This window comes from Crocodylus siamensis, chromosome 2 (assembly GCF_052110815.1).
Source record: "Crocodylus siamensis isolate JL-2025a chromosome 2, ASM5211081v1, whole genome shotgun sequence".
Taxonomy (NCBI): Eukaryota; Metazoa; Chordata; order Crocodylia; family Crocodylidae; genus Crocodylus; species Crocodylus siamensis.
Window position 1 is genome coordinate 76,880,527 of NC_143396.1, and position 19,359 is coordinate 76,899,885.

The 19,359-nt window shown below is 42.9% G+C and overlaps 1 protein-coding gene across 2 annotated transcripts in view; it reads right to left on the reverse strand.

The window, feature by feature from the left end:
- Positions 1–19,359, reverse strand: part of GALNTL6 (polypeptide N-acetylgalactosaminyltransferase like 6) — a 961,474-nt gene that overhangs the window by 56,513 nt on the left and 885,602 nt on the right. For both annotated transcript variants that reach the window (XM_090036188.1, XM_090036189.1), the window contains one exon: positions 15,576–15,693. In XM_090036188.1, the coding sequence (XP_089892314.1) occupies positions 15,576–15,693 (118 nt within the window). The remainder of the gene's footprint in view (positions 1–15,575; positions 15,694–19,359) is intronic.

Here is a 19,359-nt window from a genome sequence, read left to right on the forward strand (position 1 = left end):
TTTTAGGAAGAATCAATTCAAGGAACCTAATTTTTAAAATGTGCATTTTTATGTCACCTATACTAAATTCAAGAGATAAAAGAAACAACTTGAAATCTTCTGTGTTACATATTACAGACCTCTAGTGCACCATAAATTAAATTCTGATGGTGAGGAGCTGGCAAATGGTGTCATACTTTTGCTTTTGTTTGTTTAACTAGCAATCAGTAAAACTCTCAAAAACGCCAACATCTCTTTCTTACAATAGTAGGGAATCTGATCTGAAGCCAGGGTGTAAAACACAAGAAAAACAAAACAAGGCAGCTTTTGTTTAAAAAGGTCAGAACAAGAATAGTTTCTGATGCAGATTATGTAATATATTATAATTTAATCTAATACTCATTAAAAAAATACAGCTCTCATTAAAAAAAGTCACAATCAGTTTAAAGGCAGGGTCAAAGGTAAAAGGCAAATATTATGCTAAGATATGCAGTAGTGGCATTGTGGTTTTGTTCTGATCTTGGACTTGGCTGATAGGCATCCATTTCCTGGCTCTGCAACAGACTGCCTGAGAGATTTGGGGCCAGCCTCTTTACCTCTTCTTCATCTTAAAAATTGAATCCTACTGCTTCTTTCCTCTAACTGTTAGGTTGTCTTGTCTATAAAGAAGCAACTTAGGGCAAAAGGGACACATCTACATGTGCAATTAGTGCATATGGATAAACTCCAGAGCTTTTGAATGTGCACCTGGGAGCAATCAGCTCCAGAGTTTATTCATGTGCAGCACATCGAGCCTGGTTGGAACAGGCTGGCAGGGGCCCAGGGGGTCACTGTGCTAAGGAGGGGCTGGCTGGGGCACAAGAGTGTATCACCATGGGGCTAGCTGGCAGGCAACACCCAACACTGAAGCACTGTCATGCCCTAGCCAGCTGGGTCAGCATCTACATGTGCACTGCTGTACATGTAAAAACTTGACGGCAGGGTAGTACTTGTATTTATGAGTACTACCCTGCCGCAGAGTTTGTTAGTTTCCTGTGCCGTAATAGAGATCTACACATACAGATGCTGACTGCAGAGCTAGTTAGTCAGTTCCACAGTAAATGTCTCTTCTAGATGCACCCAGGATATCTATGATGTGTAAATAACTGCTCAATATGACTACTGTCTTGGTTGACATGACATCCCTGTACTATGGTAATACAATCTTTTAACATCATCATTATTAACATATCAATAATCAATAATATTGATCGATATGATTAATACTTAGATTTAATACTATAATAATCATAATCAGCATCTGTAGAGGAGAATTTATTTTCAGGGTATGATGACCTGAACCTGCATATTTGAGTCACCAAGAAACCAATGGAAATACTGAGGAAAGGCAAAAGAAAATCCATACTGGCACTCAGAGTACACTCCATGCCTGGGTTGGGGCTCCTGGACTGCACGTGCTAAATGAGTGACCAGGCCCAGGCAGACTGGAGAAGGGGGAGAGGGAGAAACACACACATTGTAATCTAATAAATGTAACTTACACTGGACTGCTCTCCAATATGTCGAAGGAGAAAACATCTCCAAAAAAAGGGGTGTTATTTCACATCTGCACGCATCACTCAGTTTATTCCATGGGGCTGGATTTATAGCCACATAAAGATAAGGGTGCAAACAAATCAGAAAACTCATTTTAAGGTCTGACTGGTTTATTCAGAAAGAGACTGAGAGAATTAAACATTAAATACTTGGACAAAAACAAAGTTAAATTTCAGTCCTGAGCCTTACTGCCTATTGGGCTAGTATAGAGAAGGCATGCCAATTTCTATACTTACAAGCACAAAAGGGAAGTTTATCATTATATCTGTCTGTCTTTGATTCCCCAGCACAAATGACTAGTTATGTATTATGGCAGGATCACCAGAGAGCTGCCTTTAGAACAAGACTTGAATTTACCCCACTGGATCTATAGAAAGATGCTTAAAGTTGCTCTGTCTCTGTATCAAGCATAAATTCATAAGTTTATAGATTTAGCTTTGATCATGTGGAAGAATGTGGCTATCTAGATTGCAAGCTATTCAATATTCATATCTGCTGGGGCATCTTCCAAGGTGACTGTTTGTTGCCCTTGTTTTCCATAATTTGCCTCTTGCATCTAACCTTTTCAGAAAAAGTTGCCTAAGCTCCAGCAATGCTACCTCCCCTATAAGGATATCGACTACATGCAAAATCAGATAAAGATATATTAGCTCTAAAAATGAATGTTAGGATCATTTCAAATAGTATTTGCAGGCAATTAAAACTACACAAATACTGCAATGAGGACATCAACAATGACCAAATTGTAAGAAGGGACGGTCTGAATTTATCCATTAACACATTTTCTCTTGACGAAAGCTACATACGTAGTGATTTTAGAATACAGTTCCATCATTAATGTTAAAAGATAACTGTATTAGAATATGAGAAGAAGCTTCAGTTTCTCTAGAAATCCAAGCCTATGGAAAACATTATTTTCTGGGCAATTAATACCTCTGCCACCCCCATCATTTCTTTGCACTATGTTATATTGTAGTCTGAAAAATGGAGTTAGGGCACTGTAGGTTACTAACTTACCATACAATGAGCTTTATCTGCTCTCCTTCCTTCCTTTCCTCAGGATCCTGAACTCAATCATCTTGTAGTTGCTGCTGCCCAACTTGCCATGCACTTGTATATTCCCCACCAATTCTTCCCTGTGGTGAGCAGCAGGTCAAGCAAATCATGGCCCCTACTTGGCTTCTCCAAAACTTCCATCACAAAGTTGTCCCCAACACATTCCAAAAACTTTCTGGATTGCTTTGTATTGGTATATTGCCCTCCCAATGGATGTCAGTGTGACTGAAGTCAGCCATGAGAACAGGACCTGTGATTGGGAAACTTCTGCTAGCTCTCTGAAGAAAGCCTTATCTGCCTCATCCTCCTGATCTGGTGATCTCTAGCACACTCCCACTAAAAAGTCACCCTTGTTGCTCTCCCCTCTGACCTTAGCCCAGAGACTTTCAACAGGCCTATCTCAGTTTCGTACTGGAGCTCTGAGGAATCATACAGATCTTTTACATCAAGCACAACTCCTCCTCTTCTTCTCTGCCTGTCTTTTCTGGAATTTATATCCATTCATGACAGTGCTCTGGCCATTTAAGCTATCCCACCAAATCTTTTATTCCAATCACATCATAGTTCTGTGATTGTGCAAAGACTTCCAATTCTTTCTGCTTGTTTCCCAGGTGCTGCACATTCATGTACAGACATCTAATGTAACTAGATGATTGCCCTACTTTCTCAGGAGGAATAAAAAGCCTCCCTTATTTCCTGCTCCTGCTTCCTCCAATTTGCCTGCTTCCCCACTTACCTTAGGGTTTTGTTCTCTATCCCTCAATTAATCTAGTTTAAAGCCCTCCTCTCTAGGTTAGTGAGGAGGGCTTTGCAGCAGGGCTTTATAAATCACAACAGGTTAGAATGTATTTGACACTATGGATTCATATTAAAAATCTCTGGTTTTATCTTGTGAATCATGTAGGTGGCACAACTAACAGTAATAATATTGAGCCATACTCCAGGGTATCATGGCACTCTGGTTGAGAATCATTGCTATAGTAGTAACAGTGGTTCCACTGGGGAACTCGGTCTTAGATTCTCAATGAGCTGGAAATTCCCCTCAACATCTACATTCTCTACTGTTTGGGGGTTTTTTTTTAAGACCTCCTAGAGTCACAACACCTTGATCTCTAAGGATTTGGCTGATTCTGTAGCCAGGATGAAAGATTGCCAAAAGCCAGGCAATGTCCACCAGTGCATGAAATTGTCTTATAAATTAGTAATAATAATGACAATGATAATGGAAGGGACTCGGGACCGTAGGGATATGGGAGAGACAGTTCTAGGAGACGTGACAGCGCAAATAACTAAGCAACTATAGAGGATCAGAAAGAATAGATTGGAGAGCATTTTAAAAACATTCAGGAACAGAATTTTTTTTTACATTGTATTTTCTGTTATTTTATGCAGCTTTAATCTCATTTGCAAGAATCATGTTGCTGTATAAAAATGGGGCAAAATAAATGCCAATAGGAAAATATTGATAATTTAATTGAATCATGTGTCCCAAAGATCATGGTTTGCAAGTGGGAACTGAGCTGGCTAGTGTGCACGTGCCTGTTCGCAGCATGGGGTTAGTCAGGGAGGATTGTGAGCATGCATAACTCACTTCTAAAGAAGCCCCAGTGTGCTCACTGTTGCAAGGTGTGGCATCCTGTCCTGGGCCAAACCGTGTGAACAAAATGTAGTGTAACAATTCCAGTTATTGTATGATGGTATTTTTTTTAAAAGATCTGTTATTACATGTCAAACTTAGCTTTCATTTTAATAGCAATGAATTTGCAAAATTTCCCTAGGATGGATGCCTGAGTGGCAGGACAGTACCAAATGCTGAGTAAAGGAAAGTGAAGTAGTATGGTACAGTGGACTGCATGCTGCTTGTAAACCAAGCACACCAGAATTCAAATCCTGGATCTGCTACTTTGGAAATCACTTCACTTCCCTGTACTTAAGGTTTATCATCTATAAATTAATGTTATTAGTACTTACCAGCCTGACAGAGCCATTGTGTGGATCAGTGAGTGCTTCTAGAAAATGTCAGCCACTACTGACAGGTTGCAATAATGTTACACATTCCAGGTAAGAAATTTACTCATTAGGGGTAATGGATATACTCCAGAACTACTCCTACTGAAATGAATGACCATTTGTAGAATAAGACACAACTTAGTAAGTAAGCATTGTAATATGATCTTGGATACATATTAATTGTTATTGCCATTATTGGAGTGAATGTATAGGGAAAATAGAAATATCTTTCAAAAAACTGAAGCACCGAGATATTTGAGAAATCAAAATAATAAAATCTACTGTAATCTTGCTATTTTACAAACGGATTTATAATCCTCCATGTGCAAGTATTGAGAATTTGAGCAATTCATCAAGACTGAAATCCTGAAGTCACTGGGAACTTTGTCATTGACTTCAAGGAGCCTGGGATTTCACCCAAGGCATTTTCTGCATCGTATGATTTAGGATGTCCATTCATATCTTAAAGACTCTTTAGTAAACACAGGAAATGAATTTCTTATCTTTTATCTCTATATAGTTTGGAAATTACTACCTCAAGGCTCCATTTTTCTAACAGATGTAAATACAGGACACAAACAGTGACTTAACTGGTGATTTGGAAAGAGAGCTGTTAATCAGTTTAGTTCCAGCACTTCACCAGCTTTAGAAAGTTTATCACCTGCCAAAATGTATCAGCAGCATTCCATATATCTTTTTAATTAAAAAATGGATCTTGCGGTTATGCTGTTGTAAAGATAACATTTTGTATATTATTTCTTATGTAAAAAATAATCTGGAAAACCATTTTATGAAGAATTAATATTTTTGAGACACAGATATGGCTCCCTCTCCTTCCACAGCCACCTAGTATGCATGTGCACTGATTCCAAAATAGCAGTTAATCAACACAGTACTCAGAGCTGTGCTTATTGTTGTCATCTGCAGCGCTATTACACAGAAAGAGCCATGAATAAAATGGAAGCATATGGGCTCCTATAGTTCAAGGAATAAGTTTCAGGCAAACTTTGAAAACTGAAGTTTTTTCCCCCATCCTTCCCCTATTCCTTACAATTCCAGACTCAATTCTGTAACTACTCATAGTGCTCTCCTTCCCACCAATGATTTGCCCACAGTAACTTTGTGAAAACCTGTACCATTTGACAACACTAATGAATTACACTGTAGCATCATTTTATTTTATTAGATATTTATCTCATTCTTCTTCTTGAATACAAAAGCTATTCTCTAGCCCAGTCCTTCTCTCTCTTCAGACACCTCCTTTCTTTCTCTTATTATGCCCGCACTACACCTTTCCTGAAGACAAAGCTGCCTTTGACCCATTTGCCTTTCCATCTACCTGATCTACCTGATCTTCCTCACACCTTTTTGCCTGTCCTTGAACTCTAATATACATAAGGCTGATGTGTTAGTATCTTTGGTCTGTTGTAGTTGTGAACCTTTTGAGCCTGAATGATGATCCAGGAGTATCTTTTAATAAACTGGTACAGTGCAAGACTGCGATGAAGAATCAAAGGTGGCAGGCATGCAAAACATTTACTGCAGACAAGTTTTACTTAATTTCAGGAGAGAGCTGGAGTGTATTTATTTAGCATTTATTCAGGAAGATGTGTTGTTCTCTGGTTGCAATTCAGAAGTAAATACACACTGGAGAAGTTACTCTGGTGTATGTGTTGTACATCTATTGCCATTTTCAGTATCACTCCACAACATCCATTTGCTCAATAAAAACTGGCTATCCCGCCAACTTGTGGCCAGGTGCTGTACTCCTCCTACTTCAGGAAGCCTGCCACCCACTCCTTACTACAGAGTACATAGGAACAAAATATGCAGAAAATTATTACAGAATAAATGTGTCATACATGTCTGCACCCTCGGGGGGACACAATGATTGCAGAAACTTAACAGTTCACACCGAAATTCCCAAATTCCTTTCCATTAAAGGAAAAGGTCAGGGAGGGTGATTTAGTAATCATTCATAATTCCTCCAGAGCATACCATATTTACTCAAATACAAGATGACTGAATATAAGAGAGGCCCCCCCCCCAAATATTAGATTTTATATGAGGAAAATGAATAATTTTCTTATAATTTTTCAGGTATAAATATATGGTGGGAGAGCTCACATGACTGGATTGCTGTCATGAATATGTATAAACTGTTCAGGAAGGACAGGAAGGGGAGTTGTGCCTTATGTAAAAGAACTGTATGATTGCTCGGCTCCAGTACGAAACTGAGATAGGCCTGTTGAAAGTCTCTGGGTTAAGGTCAGAGGGGAGAGCAACAAGAGTGGTGTTTTGGTGGGTGTGTGCTAGAGACCACCAGACCTGGAGGATGAGGTAGATGGGGCTTTCTTCAAACAGCTAGAAGAAGTTTCCCAATCACAGATCCTAGTTCCCATGGCAGACATAAATCACCCTGTCATCTGCTGGGAGAGCAACACAACAATCCAGAAATTTTCTGGACGGTGTTGGGGTCAACTTCCTAGTGCAAGTGTTAGAGAGACCGAGTAAGTGCTGTGCTCTTCTTGACCAGCTGCTCACAAACAGGGAAGAATTGGTGGGGAATGTAGATGGGCATGGCAAGTTGGGCAGCAGCAACTACGAGGTGATTGGGGTCAGGATCCTGAGGAAAGGAAGGAAGGTGAGCAGCAGAGTAAGGACCCTGGCCTTCAGAAAAGTAGATCTTGACTCACACCGATGGGCAGGATCCACTGGGAGGCCAGTCTGAGGGGGAAAGGAGTTCAGGAGAGCTGGTTGTATTTTAAAGAAAACTTACTGAGGACGCTTGAGTGAACCAACCCAATTTGTAGGCGAACTAGCAAGTATGGCAGAAGACCAGTTTGGCATAGAAGAGAACCTGTCAATGAGCTAAAAAGCAAAAAGGACACTTACAAGAAGTGGAAATATGGACAGACAACCAAAGAGGAGTATTAATCTATTGTTCAGGCATGCAGGGATGAAATCAGGAACACCAAAGTGCAACTGGAGTTGCAGTTAGCAAGGGACATGAAGGGTGCCAGAAGGGTTTCTATAAGTATGTCAGCAACAAAAGCAAGCTCAGGGAAAGCAACCTAGTGACAGAAGATGTAGAAAAAGCTGAAGTACTCAGTGCCTTTTTTACCTCAGTCTTCACAGGCAAAGTCAGCTCCCAGACTACTGCACCTGGCAGCACAGTTTGGGGAGAGGTAAGCAGCCAACAGTGGCAAAAGAACAGGTAAGGACCTATTTAGAAAAGCTGGACATGTGCAAGTCTATGGGGCTGGACAAGATGCACCTGAGGGTGCTGAGGGAGTTGGCTGATATGACTGCAGAGCCATTGGCCATTATCTTTGAAAACTCATGGTGAATGGGAGAGATCCTGGATGACTGGAAAAGGGCAAATATAGTTCCCCTCTTTAAGAAAGGAAAAAAAGGAGGATTCAGGAAACTGCAGACCAGTCAGACTCACTTCAGTCCCTGGAAAAATCATGCTGTAGGTTCACAAAGAATCCACTTCTAAGCACCTGGAGGAGAAGGTGGTGGTTAGGAAGACTCAGCATGGATTTGGCATGGGCAAGTCATGCCTGACCAACCTGACTGACTTCTGTGGCGAGATGACTGGCTCTGGGGATGTGGGGAGAGCAGTGGATATGATATACCTTGATTTCAACAAAGCTTTTGATACAGTTTCCCACAACATTCTTGCAAGCAAACTGAGGAAGTACAGGTTGGATAGATGGACTGTAAGGTGAACAGAAAAGTGGCTGGATCATTGGGCTCAAAGGCTAGTAATCAATGGCTCTCTGTGTAGTTGGTAGGCAGTATCAAGTGGAGTGCCCCACGGGTTGGTCCTGGGGCCCATTTTCTGCACTATCTTCATCAACAACCTAGAATGTGGGATGGAATGCACCCTTAGCAAGTTTGAAGATGACACCAACCTGGAGGGAGTAGTGGATATGCTAGAGGGTAGGACTAGGATTCAGAGAGACCTCAATAAATTGGAGGATTGGACCAAAAGAAATCCCATGAGGTTCAAGAAAAAGCACAAAATGCTGCACATAGGATAGAACAATCCCATGTACTAGTACAGGCCAGGGGCTGACTGGCTAAGCAGCAGCTCTGCAGAAAAGGACCTGGGGGTCATAGGGGACAATGATCTGAATATGAGCCATCAGTGTGCCCTTGTTGCAAAGAAGGCAGACGGCATGCTGTGTTGCCAGCAGATCAAGGAAAGTGATTATTCCTCTCTATTTGGCACTGGTAAGGCCACATCTGGAGTACTGTGTTCCCCGATACAGAAAGGATGTGGACAGATTAGAGAGAGTCCAATGGAGGGCAATTAAAATGGCTAGGGGGCTGAGGCACATGAATTCTGAGGAGAGGCTGAGGGAACTGGGCTTATTTAGTCTACAGACGACTCAGACGGGATTTAATAGCACCCTTCAAGTACTTGAAGGGAGGTTACAAAAAGGATGGAGCTAGACTGTTCTCAGTGGTGGCAGATGACAGAACAAGGAACAATTATTTCAAGTAGCATCAAGGGAAGTTTAGGCTAGATAGGAAAAACTCTTTTACTAGGAGGGTAGTAAAGCACTGGAACAGGTTACCCAGAGAGGTTGTGAAACTCCATCCTTGCAGATTTTTAGATCCATCTAGAAAAAGTCTTGGCTGGGATAATATAGTTGGAGATGATCCTGCTGATTGGTGAAAAAAACCTCATCTTACATTTAAGTAAATACAGTATTTAAAAAGAATAAAAGTATCTTAATCTAGTTCTTCATACATACTCATTTTTAACATTATCCTTCTGACGTTTCATAGTAAGTCATCATAGTTTTTGACAGGCTGTGGTCAGGAATCTTATGAGCCAAGATACTGCTCTTACTCCATTCAGTCCCTTTTATATAATCTTCAACTATATGGGCCTAAGGAAGAATATTTTGTATGTTCATTACATTCACAGATTTGCAGAGTTGATAATGGGGGAGCTGACTGGATTCCATGACTGGATGCCTCGGTGAACCATCTTTTTAGTTTTCTGGTCTTCACACTTCTCCATGTAGAGAATTTTCCACACTGCAGGGACCATCATGGGAGATCCTTTCCACACAGTAGTAGGCCAGAGGACATCAAGCAACAACCAGCTGATACAACAAATACAGGAATTTTACTGGAATTTGAGATAAGCCTGCACCAAATATCCAGAGCTGAATACCCTGAACTATGAAAATGCCCACATTTGGCTCCTTTGTGCCAAACCTGCAGCCCCAGAACCTGGCACAAGAAGCATTGGGAAGTCCCCACTTTTATATAGAAAATCATAAGGGTTGGGATCACAAGCCGGTGGGCCCATGGGAGGGAACAGGTGAAAGGGAAAGAAATATCAACACTGTGGTAACATGCATTCATCACCTTAATTCCCCCCACTCTACCCCATGCCTCTGCAGATGTCCCCAAACAAGTCTTTAGTCCCAAAAGCAGCCTGCAGCTGCCCCAAGTCTGAATCCATCTCCTTCAGTCCACAGTCCTGGCTGACCAAGCCAGTGAAATCTCCAGCTCCACTGTTCACTCCTCTGGGTAGGTGAGGAGTGGCCAGACCCCATGTGCACGCTGCTCTCTCTTCCCCTTACTCCAGTTACAAGTTTCCTCTTCCTTTTTTTCCTCTTGCCCCACAGCCCCCGGGGGTTTCTTGGAGCTGTAGTCTTGCCAGCAGCCCTTCATACTGGCTGTCCCCTCCTCCTTTCCCCCTGGTGGGCTGCGCAGCTGGGCCTCAGTGCCATGAAGACTGCTGGCTCCCTCTGGGAATCCAGCATTTTATTTTCAGTAGATTCTTTAATTTTTTTGCATCAATCTTCTGTTGAAAAGATTCAAACCCACATCTCCCACCTCTCCAGAGTATTATACCCCTGTTTAGGGAATGGGTGTTGCTTGTCAATACTATGCCACTTTGCTTAAAATAAGTCATTAGAACAGGAACTGGAAAGCCACCACTTAGACAAGTGTCCCAGCTACCAGGATACAATGGCTCTTCATTTATCTCTAGTTCAATAACTATTTAAGAATTTTATACAATACAGAACGACCGCAACAGGATATGGAGAGATACCCAGCTCAGACCATCCTACAGCCTGGTAATTATGACATGATTCGGGAAGGCAGGAAATGAAAGTTCAAATTGGTTCTCTGCCTGCTTGAGAAAAAGTCTTAGGTCTCAAGCAAATGCCCTAGCCATCAGACAGTAGAGCATGCTGGGGTGGGGTTTCCCTCTGTGGGAGCTGTTCTGCTTCATATAAAATCCATCAATATTAACTGAGCCAGAAAGCGAGAGAGAATGACTATACAGAATACTCTCTCAGCAGGCAGGACATTTGTGTTGCAGTCCCTACTTCAGTGAATATTTAATTGCTTGTGATGTGCAACATCAAAAGGAGAAAATGAGAGTAGGCTTACTCTGAATACATTAGAAGGCTGGTGGTTAGGGCATTCTCTGTTAGGGGATGGAATAAAGCTGTGAATTGAGGCAGAAGGAGGAATTGCATCCAAGTCTTCCAGAACTGTTGAATTCCTTAACAACTGTGCTGTTACACAGGGTGGGTGAGAAGTCCATCACCTCCTACTCCAACTGCGTGAATCTAGCCCTGAAAATTGTTTTCCAGCTGATTTTGACCTATTTTGCAAACAGCTTTGGAATGATGAAAAATGCAGTTTTTGGGGAGAGTTCAGTATATATGTATCCAAAAGTATATTTTTCCCAAATTCTCTCGCCTTCCCTCTCACTCTTCCTTTTCCCTTTTCCAATGGATATAGCAGTCTGTCTGCATAAAACTTCTCTCTGCTTGAGCTCTACCAATAGAAAGTTACGATTCCTTCTGGACTAATGCTGCTTAAAGGGTTTTTCCCCCCTAATACTAATAAGGAAGGACAGGGCCCCTAAGGTCAACAAACAGTAATGAGATGAATGAGGAGATGTGACTGAAATGGGACCCAGTGTGACACTGCTGTCTCTAAAGAATCTGTCATTCGAAGAAAACAGGCTGGGGCAATCTAGCATCTGAACTTCCAGTGCCGTTACCATGGTTTCTATACAAAGAGGAATGGATTGCATTCCAATTATATTCTTCACAATGACAAATAACAGGAAAATAGGAAATGGACAAATACAATTGTAGGTGACCCAGCAGAGATGTGACAGATCCAAGGGTCAGTTTATATTTGCCTCTCTGAAAATACCTAAATATACAGAAGTCTAATTACTGTAATGTGTCCTAAACAACATGATCTAGTGATCTTGTCCTCCAACTTTGTTTGTTATGATATAAAGCTGATTTGAAGTAACATATGAACCACACAGTGAATGTGAGTTGTTTTGTTGTTCTGGAGAACCCCCAGAAGGACAAGCTGGTAGTATGGCATACTGACTTGTCAGGGTTTTTTTTCCTGTGCATTTCAGTCAGTAGTTTGTCTTTGCCATCATTGTTTTAATCAGTGCTGAAACTCAGATGCAGCCAGATGGACAATATAACTTATGACTGACATGCTTAATTTTGTTAAAGGAATGTCACTGGGTTTAGAATTCGATTTAGAGTTAGGTTAGGAAGATCCTAAAGGAAAATATGAACTCTAGTTTCAGATCCAATTTTAGTGAAACATGGTTGATTAATGTATTATATTACCATTTCCTGAAATTCTGTCTGTTAGCTGAAGGCTGTTATGGCTAGGTACAGAGGCTACACTTATTGCATGGTAAGTGCACAGAAAGTACTCTACAGCCATAACTGAGCAGATGGTCAAGGTACATTGAATGCAGTAAAAATGGCAGATCCTGCTCTGAGATAACCCTGGATGGATGTAGTATCAGACTTTAGCACTGTAGGTTAGAGCACCGTAATGAACATTTATACCATATCCGACTGTGACTCATGTTAGGTCTCTTGATCCTTCCAGGCAGCTGAGAGCCACTGTCTGGTATTATTGTTCAGTATGCACATTCCATCTACCCTGTCTGGGCATTTGGAGAGATTTCAGCTTTCAATTAAGTGCTGTGCTGATTGCTGGATGCTGCATTTACACAGAGGGCTGTCCAAGATGGTGATCTAGTACAGTGTTGTTTTGAAGTGTACATATTCAGATCTCACTTTGTTCAGCTTGACCCACACTTCTCTGTCAAGGTCATACCCAATGGGGGACTTGTTTGGCACTTGAACGAGCTATCTGGGCCCAGGAATGCACTGAGAAGTTCCAAGACTGAGGTCTCCAGATGGCCACCCGCTGTCTCAGGCAGGCAGGCCACCCTCACCAGTACGGAACTGAGAAAGTCACAATGCCAGGATAAGGAGTTTATGCACAGGGTCAAAGACCGTTTGGAATACATCTACAACACCCCTAAGTGCCATCAATGCTGCCTTCTGCAGGGAGACCATTGCCCTACTAGGCAGGAATGGTAGGGCAGGCTGTGCCTTCAACTAATAGACAGAGTTTCAGGAAATGGTAATGTAATACAACACATTTATGGTGACAATATGCTGCGTACTCCCTTGGCATGGAGAGCTCTGCTCTAGGGACTCCTCACTGGGGCAACATTCATGACTGTCCCACGGGGGTAGAGGGGGATGGCAGCCATGGGGGGAATGCTCCATACTGTGCATTTATTGGGAGATGCTGGGGGGATGGCATGAATGCAGCAAGCCCCTGGAGGATGGGGGGTATGGTGACCGCTTGCAGGTGGCGTCAGCAGTGTTGGCAGTGGGGGCATGGCAGTGGCAAATGGGGAGTTCCTGCAGGCAACCACAGCAGCGTCAGCGGTGGGGATGGGCCAAGCAGGGAGCTCCCGCAGGCAGCCACAGAGGTGTTGGCAGTGGAGGGTGGTGTGGGTGGTAAGCACCAATCGGCACTTGGTGACCACCTGAGGATGCTGCCAGCAGTGTCGGCAGCATCCAGTGGCAATCAGGTACCACCTGCAGACGCCAGTGGCAGTGTTGGCAGTGAGGGGGAGGGGGAGGCACCGATGGCAGCATCGGTGGTGCTTTTTGCAAGGGGTGCACCACCAAGCTCAGGGGGTACATGTGCACTCACTACGTGTTGCCACTGGGGGACAGGGAAGCCCAGGAATAGGAGATATTGCATGTGGGAGCTGCTGACCCATGGTCCAGGTAGTCAGGAACACGTTCAGTGGGGCCTACTCTGGGGAGCAGCATCACAGGGGAGGGGAAAGGGACCAGGTACCTGAGATCTGCTGCCAGGGCTGGCATTGACTCAGCTCACCTTTTAGGACCAACTCACTATCCCAGCCACTGGCAGTTATTGGTATAGGTGCAGGGCCCCAAAGAGGTCCCAGCCCAGTCCCCAAAGGGTGCAGGAGTACTCAGAACGGGGTGGGGGGGGAAGGGGGAGAGGGGTCGAGAGGCCCACCAGCTCACCGGGCCAGGCCACTCTGTGCCCAGGTCATGCTGCAGGGGAGCGGTTCAGCCTCTGCGAAGATAGGCAGCCCTCTGGGCTCCGGTCCAAGTTCCAGGCAGGCAACCTTCTACAGTTTTTTTTTTATTATACAAATGCAAAGTTTGGCTGCAGCAACGTTTAATTAAATCGAGAGGTGGCAGTTTCACATGTGGCATTTCCCCTGCTACCCCACGGTTTTGTGTTTCTTAACTTGGGTCCCCACAACTACCCACACCTGTCACTGTACCAATGTCATAACTGCCCGGTGCAGCCAGGGTATTTCATCACTCTCTCAGTGTTAACTTAGAAGAAGTTTTCAAGTTCCAGAGCAGGCAATGTTCCACAGGTTTTTTTTTTCAAATAAATACAGTAAAAGTGTGGCAGCTTCAACATCAAATTAAAACAAGGCAAGTCCCTTCCTTGGGCTGCACTTCTCTGCAGCCCAATGTGTGTCCCTAGAGGGTATTGGGAAGGGACAGGGGAAAGGGGACGATGCCTGGGCAGCCTGGGTTGTGGGCAGCACTGCCCAGGATGTAAGGTCAGAGAAGCCTGGGGCTGGAAACCCATGGTCTGGTGTATCAGGTGCAGGTGGGCAACTGTCATGTCCCCCCCACCCCAGCCAATCAGGGGTGGCTCTGTCATTTGGTTCTGCTTGGGAGTATTTGGCAGCTCAGGGAGTCTGCAGGACATGCTGGGAGGTGTGCAAGAATGTCCTCTACCTTCTGGGCTTGGACCACCCAGGAAGGATCCAACCTCCCTGCCCCCCCAACCCCCATAAGGGCTAACTTGCTCCAGCCCTAATCTTAGTAATCTCAAAAGTTAGAGCACTTCCACCTTCTTGAATACCTGTACTTAGCCTCTATAAAGAAGCCACTAGATAGGTGCAAATAATTGATTTGCATACACAGACTAGATTTGTGCAGTTAACCTAGGCAGTACAAAACCCCACATACAATTAGGAAATATACTTAAAAAATCTGGCATTTACTATGGCACTCCTACTGTAATTTCTATGTGACTGACACATGGGGCATATAGTCTTATTAAGGCTGTAAATGGACTTAGGCAGATAGCGTGATTCTGGGTTCAAGTCTATGAAAATACATTAATGCATCTGCTTTTGTAACACCCCATCATCTTACCCTTAAGACTGAGTCACAAAAAAGCAGGGAGGAGGAGGAACCACCCACTTTTTGCATAAACTGTCTTTCAGGGACTTCAACAGGGTAGAACAAAATCACACTCAGACATCTAAGTCCACTTAATAGTTTGAATACTTAATAGTTTGATTAGAATCTGGCTCATGATTGTATGGTGCACTTTTCCCTGAAAACAGTGAAAATACCTTATAAAAGCAAAAGAATAATTTTATGGAATGAAGTTAATGATAGCAAGAGTCAATATGTGTAAAGACATAACAATAACAAGGCATATTCAAAACTTGGGGCCAGACTACTAAAACGTGGATCATACCGAACAGAATAGGCAGTATATATGGAAGTAACTCAATGACTTACCTTAAAAGAGATTTCATACTGCTCTCCTCCCCATATTTCTAAACCTGGATCATAGCCGCCCAGCTCCCAAAACCACTTTCGGTCAACGGCAAACAGACCTCCAGCCATAACAGGAGACCTGGAGAATGATTAAAACAAATTGTAAAAGACAGGCACAATCATGCCATGGTGGAAAAACTGGAAAGATTGATAATGCACATTGAAAGATACTAATGAGGCTTCCCACAATTATCAGTATGGTTTGCAGGCCAGCGTGTATAAAAGATACTATGCTACCACTACCACCTTGACACCACCAAAAAACCAGGGTGTTCTGCATAAACAACAGAAAGGGATTTTTTTCACCGTGTTACTGAGAGTAAACACTATGGTAAGTAGATATTTTAGCTTTTGCTTCTCTTGTCCAGTTTGTTTTCCTAAGACTACATTAGATTTTATAGTAAACTATAGGGGTTGTATTGAAAGACCACATTTTTGAAAGACAAATGGTGCTTTCCATTACAAGCTCACATTTTTCAAAGTGTGTAGTGGCTCTTTTTTGAAACAAAGATATAGTACTTAACTGGTGAAGCCACTTTCTGTAACATACATATTAATAGGTTTTTGCTTTTATTGACAGTTCCTACCTCAAATATTGACTGTCTCTGCCACATATGAATAAATTTAGTGAAGTTATATTAGAATATGTGCCCTGGGCATTTTGACAACTACAATACATTTTCAATTCCAACCAAAGTAAATCTAATTACAACATGTCCCTTGCGATTTCAAGTTCAAAATAATCAACACACAACGTCTACTTATAGAAATAAAGTTCCATGTAGAAAACTTATATCTGTCAAGTGGAATGAAATTGCTGGGGAAATACATGTTCTCTCAAATGCTTTTACTTGCCATATCTTTTATGATTATTCTTCCTGACACAGTGAATAGGTTATGAAAAAGGCAATCCTCTCATGATTCAAGGAATCCCAGTCAGATTTCATATGCATAATTTAATTAAAGGCTTTCATGCCAGAAAGTAATTGGCAAGTATTTACTGTAAAAGTTACATTTTGCAACAAGGGCTAATCTATAGATTTTATAATATAGGATAAAGTAGCTCTTGTTACTTAGGTGTCAGTTCATAAAAGTTCAGAACACTTATCACAATTAGTGAAACTACCAAACAGCAGCAGGCTATACTTTCTGGCATACACTTTTCAAAAATTGATGTTTCATGCAATTTTTTTGGTTCATTCTTACTCCACATCACACTTTGACATTTGCTGCCTTGCAGAAAGATTTGATGGGAGAGGCACAATCAGGACAGCTCTCTAGTTTCCACTGGAATGGGACCAGCAATGAAATTATTTTAACTTGATCATTTGGTATAAAGTGTGCTCCATTCTGCAAGAAGTTATTCTAGAATAGATTTTAAAATGTCTCCAAAAAGTGAGGCAAGTGCCTGGTCCCACAATCCTTACTGATACGGAAAATCTCTTGGTAGGCAGTGGGAATTCTCATTTGGCTAAAAGCTGCAATATTTGGCACAGGGAAAGGGAATCAATTGCTTATCAAATAAATCATTTCACACAAAAGAAATGTTAACCACAAAACTATGTTTGTGGAATTCATATTATATTAAATGTTTAAATTATATATTTTTAAAAGGGGACATGCTTTGAGGCATGTGTGTTATTTGCCCCTTCTCCCAATGGACCTGAGATCCTGGATACTAGGAAATCCTAATGGGTAGGAACTTAAAGATGAATATGAAAAAAACTTTCCAAAATAAAGTACTGCATACAAGTTCTGGCTATAAACCAGGATATGTAGTTTAATTTGTACCAGTTTTCTTCCATGATGGAAATGGTGCAAAGCCTAGGAGTGACAAAACTAAAGCTGAGTCAAATAAGAAGGGAATGTTGGGCTACTTGTACATGCCACGGGGATTTAATTCAGTTTAATTCTCCCTAAATTGAAGCAGTGGGTTTTTAAAAAACCCCTTCAAATTAAACTGAAGTAAATCCCTGTGGCATGTACACAAGGGTTGGGCCCGATCCTTACCGGTGTCCCTGGCGGCAGGGGGAGAGGGCAAGCTGCTGGTGGGCTGAGCAGTCCCTAAGCCACGATGAGGGGCAGTGCTGCCCTCCACAGTGGTGGTGGCACCCCCCAGGTGGCATCCACCTGCAGGCACCCGGTCCAGGCAGTCCTGGGGGGCACCACAGCCATGGAGGGAAGCACCAGGCCCCCATGCAGCTCAGGCAGGCAGGCTTCAGGGAGGAAAAAAAAGAAAAAGATTAAGCTCGGTGCTTTTTTTTCCTTTTCTTCAGTAGACGTGCCTACATGGGCTCCCTACACAGCTCCTCAGCTGCACAGGGCCCAGTGCTTCCCTCCGCAGCTGTAAGGTAGCAAACTAAAATACCTCAGATATGTTTTATTTTGCTACTTTCCAAAGTCATTTAACATGCAATACGCCGCTGACAGTGTAAACAGATGCGCCATTAAAATGGTGCAAAAGGGCATTTAAACGGCTTTAAAGGCCAATTTTGTGGCGTATACAAAGGCCCTTGGTGGCAGAATTCTCAAGTGAAAAAAACCAATTGAAAGAAAAATGGCTAGTCATAGGCTTGAACAATGATTGGGTGGCATAAAGAGAGGCAAAAAAAAGGAATACAGTTGGAGCTAAGAGTGTAGCCAGTGATAGACTTTATAATGAACTAAGAGGACATTTTCACCAAGGCAAGAGAACAAAGGACAATGGGATGGCTATATTATAAATGAACATGGTATACTTCAAACAAATGGAGAACTGATTAACGAAGTTTGGACTAACTATTTTATAAGAATGATGAATCAATTGAAAATAAGTGAAAGAAGTAAGATCTATGGCAGAACTGATCTATGGCACAACTGATTCCATACAAGAAAAAGATGTTGAAGAAAAATTTAGAAACATGGAAAAAGAGAACAGCACTTGAACTGGATGAAATCAGTTGGAAATAGAAATCTTCAAAGTATCATCATAGAATCAATGAGTTGGAAGGGACCTAGACAGATCATCGAGTCCGACCCCCTGCCATGGGCAGGAAGGAGCACTGGGGGTGGGAGGAGTCATAAGACCCCAGCCAAGTGCCTATCCAGTCTCCTCTTGAAGATTTCCAGGGAAGGTGAGAGCACCACCTCTCTGTAAAGCCTGTTCCAGGCTCTGGCCACTCTTACAGTGAAGTAGTTCTTCCTAATATCTAACCTAAACCTGTCCTCCCTCAGCTTGTGGCCATTGTACCTGGTGACCCCAAGGGGGGCCCTGGTGAACAGACTTTCCCCAAGTCCCTGCTGCTGGCCCCTGATAAGGTTGTAGGCAGCCACAAGATCCCCCCCTCAGTCTCCTCTTGTGGAGACTGAAGAGATTCAGGTCCCTCAGCCTCTCCTCATAGGGCTGGCCACGGAGGACCCCAACCATATGAGTGGCCCTCCTCTGGAGCCTCTCCCGGTTCTCCACGTCCCTCTTGAAGTGCGGCACCCAGAACTGGACACAGTACTCCACCTGCGGCTTGACCAGCGCCGCATAGAGGGGGAGCAAGACCTCTCTGGACCTGTTAGTGATGCCCCTGTTGATTCATGACAGGGTGCAGTTGGCTCTGCCTATTGCTTCGTCGCATTGTCAACTCATATTCATCCTGGAGTCAATCATAACTCCAAGATCCCTCTCTGCTTCTGTGCTGCCGAGAGGGTCAGCCCCTAACCTATAACCATAATGCTGGTTCCCTCTCCCCAGGTGCAGCACCCTGCACTTCTCCTT